Source organism: Benincasa hispida, chromosome 8 (genome assembly GCF_009727055.1).
Source record: "Benincasa hispida cultivar B227 chromosome 8, ASM972705v1, whole genome shotgun sequence".
NCBI lineage: Eukaryota > Viridiplantae > Streptophyta > Magnoliopsida > Cucurbitales > Cucurbitaceae > Benincasa > Benincasa hispida.
Genome location: NC_052356.1, coordinates 11,103,631 through 11,112,143, shown reverse-complemented (window position 1 = coordinate 11,112,143; position 8,513 = coordinate 11,103,631). Strand labels below are relative to the sequence as shown.

The 8,513-nt window shown below is 33.5% G+C and overlaps 1 protein-coding gene across 1 annotated transcript; it reads left to right on the top strand.

Moving 5' to 3' along the window:
• Positions 1 to 1,543: 1,543 nt before the first annotated feature.
• On the top strand, positions 1,544 to 7,801 carry LOC120083178 (dystrophia myotonica WD repeat-containing protein-like). Its single transcript, XM_039038807.1, has 11 exons — positions 1,544 to 2,045; positions 2,164 to 2,487; positions 2,580 to 2,688; positions 2,767 to 2,860; positions 3,591 to 3,678; positions 3,769 to 3,852; positions 4,826 to 4,922; positions 5,002 to 5,089; positions 5,218 to 5,323; positions 5,933 to 6,025; positions 6,922 to 7,801. Exons 1-11 carry the CDS (start codon positions 1,806 to 1,808, stop codon positions 7,300 to 7,302), a joined length of 1,704 nt encoding a protein of 567 aa, XP_038894735.1. The 5' UTR covers positions 1,544 to 1,805; the 3' UTR covers positions 7,303 to 7,801.
• The last annotated feature ends 712 nt before the right edge of the window (positions 7,802 to 8,513 follow it).

The window sequence follows — 8,513 nt, the reverse complement described above, 5'->3', positions numbered from 1 at the left end:
TGATAATGATGCACTCTTTTATACTATTTATACACTTACTGATATATTGTTGATATACTTGAAGATGCTACACTCGTTTATATAAAAATTAAAAAAGGGGAAAAAAGTCACTCAAATTTCTTTTATACTATTTGCCGCTACCTACCATTTCACACAACCTCGTTGCACGTTCAACGACACCCCATACGACCATTATTTTAAACTATTAGTTCATAGTATTTTATAGTCATCTCTTATAGTAACATTGACATTCATAAAAATACTTTTAGTATGTAACAAACTAAACAAACTTGTATATAAAAGTACTTTTAAGAAAGAGTTGTCAAACACATTGTGTTTTTATTTTAAGGATTTTTTTTTAAAAATCAAAAGTGTTTAAATGAAAATGATTTTTTGAAAAATATTTTTATTTTAAGTCATTCAGAATAGACCTTTAATTTTAATTTCTAAATGTTTTTAAATTATTGTTTAATTAGAAATTTTCAACTTCATTTAGTCCAATTCCTTTTGTTAATTTTCCTTACAAATTTTAAATTTCATCCCAAGTTAGAGAAAGTTAAAACTATTTATATAATTCACAAACAAAAGTAAATATACAATCGGAATAGTTTCAATTTGATCCATAAATTTTAAAATGTTACACATTTGGTCTTGAAGTTTTGAGTTTTGTTTAAATTTAATTCTTAAATTTCAAAATATTATAATTTTATTCGAGAGATTTGACATGTTTTGTTTCAATATGGTTCATAGGCTTCAAGATTTTACATTTTTAATTAAATACTCATTTTCAATCATTGACTTCAATTTCTATTAATTAATTAAAAATAATTATGAAATGAAATTTTAAATTTAATTTTAAAAACAATAAAAAATAGTAAAACTTAATTAAGTATAATTTTTTAATAATTTTTAATTTATTAACATAAATCAACACTAAAAACGGAAAATGAATATTAATTGAATAATCGAGGTTAAAAGTGTAAATGTTAGAACATATGAACCAAATTGAAGCAAAACTCAAATGTCAAGGTAAAATTATAACATTTTGAAACTTAAAAACTAAATTAAAACTAAATTAAAAAATTAAGAACTAAACGTATAATAATTTGAAATCTAGTGACTAAATATAAACTATACCCAAAATGGAGGGATGGAAAAAAATTACTTTTCCTATAAAATTTTAAGAAACTAAAAAAAGCTAATTGCAACCATAAATTAAAAGTTTAAAGTCCAATAGTATTGGTTTGTGCAAAATTTTCCAAATTATTATCATCATTTTCGTTGTTGGTGGAAATCCAAATATCGAGATGGAGCCTATAAACCGGGTGAAAGCTGGATCCTCGCAAAATGAGAATTGAGAATAACCCCGAAAAGGAGTCAACAACTAGAAGAAGTCCACCAATCAAACGGCCAGCAAACTCCCCTGGAAATCAACGGCCAACAATCTCAGCCTTCTCAATGACAGTTCTGACACTGAATCAGGCCCATCACAACCGTCCATTCTGCTGACTCTTTTTCTTATACCCCCCAAAAGTCCACCTTCTCCCCATTACCCAAAATAACTAAAACCATTTCCATTACGTTCCACTCTCTTCTTCCTCCTCCGTAGATCGAGAACCGCCCAAACCCCCCCTTTCTCAATCCCGCCGCCGCTGGACCCGTAACGCCGCCGCTAACGCCGCCGCATACCCTCAATTTTCGCCTCACAACTGACAATCAACGGTTGTGGGATTGTGTTTTCTTCATCCGTGATTTTCTTTTCGTCCTTTTTTCATGATTGAGTTTTGTTGGATGAAATTTCGGCGATGAAGATGATGAACAACGGCTATAACAGTAGCTTCAACAGCAATAGTGTTGGATTGATGTCGAACGCGGGGGCGACGACAGCGTCTTCGTCGTCGTCTACTTCTACAACGAATGCGAATTCACAATCGCAAGGTCTCAAGACCTATTTTAAAACCCCTGAAGGACGGTACAAGCTTCATTATGAGAAAACTCATCCTCCTGGCTTTCTCCCTTTTTCTCATGGCAAATCAGTCTCTCAGGTACTTCCCTTTTTCGACTCACTTTGCAATTCGATTTTTAAATTGTTGAGTCCATCGTAATGTTCCTTGAATTTCTGCGTTTTCGATTGTTCTTTTATTGTGTTTGGTCGAATTTTAGGTGACTCTGGCGCAGCTCAAGGACAAGCCAGCACAGGCTGGTCCAACTCCAAGCTCGAGTTCTAGTACGAGTGCGAGTAGTGGAGTGAGATTTGCGGCTGCGAAGTTCCTTGGGGTTGGAGGTGGAAATGGGGTTCGAGCGATTGGCTTTGCAGGTGGTAACGGTACTGGTAAAGCTGTTAATGGAACTAGTAGAAGTGGCTCACTTGCAGGCTCAAATGGCAGCCATTCTATTCTTAACCCCAACTACGATGGTAAAGGAACCTATTTGATTTTTAATGTCGGAGATACCATCTTCATTGGCGACCTTAATTCACCGGATAAGGTAACCAACGTGTTACAGCATGGAATTCGTTGTATTCTGATTGATTCGTGTGTTTGTTCGGTTTATGAGTTTTGTTGGGGGTTTCTTTTTAGGATCCTATAAAGTCCTTGCACTTTAGCAATTCAAATCCTATATGCCATGCCTTTGATCCTGAAGCTAAGGATGGTCATGACCTACTTATTGGATTGAATTCTGGAGATGGTAAACACACTTCTTCTATGCTTGATTTTTGTTGTTTCTGGAGGAAACTATGTCTGAATTGTTCATTCTCTATGCTAGTCTACTCGGTATCTTTAAGACAGCAATTACAAGATGTTGGAAAGAAGCTTGTTGGAGCCCAACATTATAACAAAGAGGGCAGTGTCAATAACAGGCAAGAGTACTAGCTACACTTCTTTTTTTCTTAATTGTCCATCTTCTTTGACTATGTTGTCTGATTCCTCAGAGTGTGAAATGAGCATTTTCTGAACGTTTTCATCCATTATACCTTGAATATGAATTATACTTCTTATATGTGAGCTACTTGTTGTATAGTTTCTAAACATTGAGTTAGTTGTCTGAAACTTTTCATATTTATTGTCTAGTGCGTTTATCTAGATTCTTTCTATTATTCCAAGAATGAGCAGGTGATATCATTCTCTTAATATTTGTTATTAAGACAACTGAGATTCTATTTAGTGGCAAAATTTTGATGGCTCAACTAGAAAATGTTCATGCTTGCATCTCACTCAGATGATAGTAACTGGTTAGGAATTTGGTACATATTATTGTTCAAAATATTGTTGAACCTTCCCCATCCTCCACAAGCTTCATCCATGAGCATTACTGTACAGGGATGTGGCATTTATATCACAATCATGACTTGCAGTTTCTCTGCCTGAGTCTGTTTTGATGATGCAAGCTTTCATTGAGAAAGATGAAAGAATAAACAAGGGCATACAAAAGGAAAAAAGAAAGAAATCCAACTACTTAACTGTATCATAAGTTGAAAAAGGGTTGGCCAGATATTGATCTACTTAAATTTTTACCTCTTCTCTCTGTTTGTCTTTGATGATTTTGCGTCATGTTTCTGATTATTGATATTGATTTGATGCTTTTGGCAGTCGATGTACTAGCATTGCTTGGATTCCAAAAAGTGATGGTGCTTTTGTTGTTGCTCATGCTGATGGAAATTTGTATGTCTATGAAAAGGCAAGCTTGTTTTGATAAATGTGGCTGTCTTTCTGCTCTTGTTGACTTGTCTGTTCCACAGGAAGAATTGCTAAATTGCTTATGTTTCAGAGTAAGGATGCTAGTGTTGACACTTCTTTCCCTGTCATAAAGGATCAAACTCAATTTTCAGTGGCACATGCACGGTCCAGTAAGGTAGTTAAACAAAATCATTTAGGCATTAATATTTGTGCATTTCCAATAATGTACAATGCTGCAATGAACTTATTTTATAAAAAGTTCTCCTGGCTTGCTCGGGAATTACTGGAAATGAATTTGTATCAAGAAATCAAAATTAACTTCTAGAAACCTGAAAAGTGTTTTTGTTCCCCATCTGGTTTTAGGTAATAAAATGATGTTTATCCCACTGTATTTGCATGAATAAAAGTCACTGTTGTTTGATTGTAGCCAGTTAAACAATGTCATTTCTGTATCTTTGTTGTTTGGATGATGAGTTTTTCTTGGTTAACGTGCTTAATAATTTGAATGGAATGTCTAACATTCTCTCCTAGACTCACACAATACAATTTAACCGAAGAAAGTTGTAGCTTGAATCTTTTGTCTTTTTGTGGACGACACTAAACTTCTCCTTTTCTTCTTCTAACTAATTTGAGCCATCTGCTCAGTAGTGATATCTAATACAAAATTAAGGTGAATTGAATTTTCTTTCATGTAATTACAGAACCAGTTTCATTGAAGTCTGGGTATGGCTGGCTGTGAAGTGTAACCTGAAAAACACTTTAGAAACTACATTAGAAAATAGTCAGATAATAGAAAGATTTTTAAGAAAACGTCATTTCGTGGTAATCTAGATTAGACAGTGACATTTTCAAAGAAGGCCATTTCATTTAAGAGTTTCTTTTCCTGAAGAATTTTGCAACCTACCTCTCATTTATTATGGTCTATGGTCTCAAGTAGAACTTTCTTTGAAAAACACACGTCATCAGATTTTCCTTATGTTTCTATGTATAAGTGAAGTGTTGAACATCTTAAATTTGCCATTATGTCCCTTGCTTTTTATTTATTTCTTTTTCTTTGGGAATTACTAGTTCAACTTCATCAACAGTTCCTGTGATTAGATGCATTACTATGGCCTTGTTTTTGTGTTTATTCGTTTACTTTTTGGCAGAGCAATCCAATTGCTAGGTGGCATATTTGCCAAGGATCAATCAACAATGTTTCTTTCTCGACTGATGGAGTATATTTAGCAACCGTTGGTAGAGATGGTATCCTCTTAATACTGCCCCTCATGATGTGATTAAGAATTTTCAAATTTTGGATCCTAATTTTTAATGCCGATTGTAGGATATTTACGGGTATTTGACTATTTGAAAGAGCAGTTGATATGTGGTGGCAAAAGTTATTATGGTGCTCTTCTTTGTTGTACATGGAGGTATGTGGATACATGATACTTTTGTGAACATTCCTGTTACATTTGCTATATCTTTGGTCATATTTGTTCAAGTTATACATATACTAAAGAATCAAAAAGGTTGTAATTAACCCTTTAATTTTACTCAGCGGGGATGGAAAATATATCTTAACTGGTGGTGAAGACGATCTCGTCACAGTATGGAGCATGGAAGATAGGAAGGTGGTGGCATGGGGCGAGGGACATAATTCATGGGTAAAAAAAAGCTCTTCAAGAAATTGAATATCTGCAAATACACTTTATAAAACAAGTATAGTACTTCCCTTTTGCAACCAGCAAACCTCCTCCTATGGCTAATGGAGGGCCATGGAATAGACGCATGCGTTGATCTCTTTCTGTTATGGTGAATAAATATAAGTTTTGATATTATTTTTGTCTTTGATGATAATAATCTTTTCTTGGTCACTATCTCCTGGAAAAAAAAAAAGGACTAGATAATTTTTCTTATGAAAACAAATTTATGCCTAGTCATCGAGATTTGAGTGGTTTTACTCAAATATTATATTTCTTTTGCAATGTTTGTTAAACTTAAACATCTATTTTTATGCTTTTCTTATTAAAAAAATATTTTTATGTTTAGTTATGTATTTTACTTTATGTTTGATGTTTACCTCAAATTTACATGAGTAATTGTATTTTCCTGTTTTATAAAATTATCAACTTTTTTTTGCATCACTACAATCAAACAAGAAAGCTCACCTCATTATGTATCATTACATTGTCACTCTTGAACCTCATTCTTTGTTAAGATGGTTATTGGCTTTTAGTCTCAAGCCTTCGCATATTGTGGACTTCTTACTTCAGGTCAGTGGTGTGGCTTTTGATTCATATTGGTCATCACCTACTTCAGATGACACAGAGGAAAATGTTGTTTACCGGTTTGGTTCAGTTGGTCAGGTAATTACTAGACCTTCAGTAGGCTCTCTCCTTCTCGTCATACTTGATAAAAAAACAAAAGGTGAAGTAATATTGAACTTCGTATTGTCATTGTGATTTGGCTGTCTTAGTTTAATCAAGTGAATATTGGTGCTTTATTTGGAAAGTAAATTTTGTTCAGTAGGATCTTTGTGCGATTTCTCCTTTTTATAAGATAATTCTTCAGTATAAAAATCCATTTTGCACAACAAGAAACTAAATCAATGATTAACATGGAGCTTACCAATCAGGTAACTGAAGTGAAATATTGAAGAAGCGTACTAGTGAAGAAAGCAATGAGATTAAGGTTTTATATTACAAATTTGGTTCCTAGTTTGGAGAAAGAGTTGTCCCTATGGTTTAAAAGGTAGAATTTAGTCCTTATGGTTTGATGAAACCTCATAAATAGTCTATATGGTTCGATAAAACCTTCCTAAATAGTTCCTAAGATAGAGACTAAATTCTAACTTTCTTCAAACCATAGGAGCCAAATTTGCAACTTAATCTTATGATAATATATGAAAATATATTCTATAGTTTCATTGTCATCTACAATTTCATTTTCTTTCTTTTTACTGTATTTCTATGGATCATGTTTACCACATTCATACTTCTAATCTCAATCGGTTGGCAATCTCAAGTACTGATTTTGTGTTCACTGTTCAAGTCATTTTGGACATATTTGGGAGTGATTTTAGACTGACCAAGCTCACTTTTGACATATCTAAAATCACTTTTCTTCTAAAATTTTCATGTTTGGCAATGATGAGTAAGTGATTTTGGAAACGTTCTCTTGGGATCATGCTTTCTTGTTACTGTATTTGCTAGACATAAGCTTTTACTCAAATATAATGCGAAAGCTGTGTGCATTTTCACAGGACACACAATTGCTCTTATGGGACTTGTCAATGGATGAAATTGTGGTTCCCCTTCGGCGTTGCCCTCCCGGTGGATCCCCCACATTTAGCACCGGAAGCCAGTCTGCTCATTGGGATAGCATTACCCCATTAGGCACTCTTCAACCTGCTCCATGCATGAGGGACGTTCCTAAACTTTCTCCAGTAGTAGCTCACCGTGTCCATACTGAACCCTTGTCTGGCTTACTATTCACCCAAGAGTCTATTCTTACAGCATGCCGAGAAGGACATGTGAAGATTTGGATGAGACCATCCTCTGAAACGCAGTCAAGCAACTCAGAAGCCCTCGTTGGTTCTAGCACGTTGGCAGGTACCAGAGTTGGCTCCTCTACTTTGAAATAGTGTTGCAAAATGCAGTTTCGACATACCGGGATCTCACTTGTACATGATTATGCCGTTCCACCCACTTGGGTCCTGCTATTTGGCGAATGGTGACGGGACAGTTTTTTTGAGGTCTTCCTTTCTTATTCTAGAGATTAGGAAAGAGTATTACGTTTGCTCAGCATATTAACTCACTGCGAATTTGCAGTGGGATTATCCAATGGCTCTGCTTATGAACTCTTTGTTTGACATATAATATGCCATAAAAAATGCACAGGCTATTGTTACACATCGCGGGAACGTAACGTAACTCATCGTATAATAGGCTGGGGAGACGACAAAAATAAGTTGGTCTAGGGAAAACTAAAGGTATATCAGTGCCTAGTAATAATCATTTTATGCCATGGAATTTCCTTCTACTGATGTATTTGGTTGCCATTGTAGTTGCTGATCTTGTCTATTATACCATTTCAGATTTCCGTTTTTGTTATAGTGATTATTAGAACATTGATAGTTAAAATGGTTGATCTGCGTTCAGTTCATGAGTTTCGTAATCTTTTTTATTTATTTTTTTAATTCAGCATGCAAATATATCTACGGTTCATTTTCTATAGTTGATATTTGAACATTGAAATTGTGGATATTATCTCAAAAATATTTTTTTATAAATGTTAAGCTTTCTTGCATGGGAATTGACTAGTTTGTCTTCTCCATTGATTTAGCCGGGCATCATTGGCCCAAAGCAATTATCTTTTTCACTAAAACTATATATATATATATATATATATATATATATATATTAATTAGAAGGAATGAGTTGAAGTTTTAGTAGTCATGTATTTAAAATTTAAAACCTTGTGAGTTTCTTTATCAACTATATAGGGATTAAATACTTATATCAAACGTTCAATAATATTGAAAAGGTTAAAAACTATTTTTGGTCCCTATACTTTTGTAGAAGTGACAATTTGGTTTCTAAATTTTAGTTTATAACGATTTAGTTCCTGTATTTTTAATTTTATAACTATTTAGTTTTAAAATTTTATTATATAACAATTTAGTCTTTTTACTTTCAAATTTGAAATAATTTAGTCTCTAATGTAAAAAAAAAATCACTAAAATTATATACCAACTTTTATTATTTTATTATGTAGACTGTGTTTAGTAAAAATATTGAATCTCTAATTAGTTTATGCAAGAAATCTTATTAAATTTTAACATTAATTTCTATA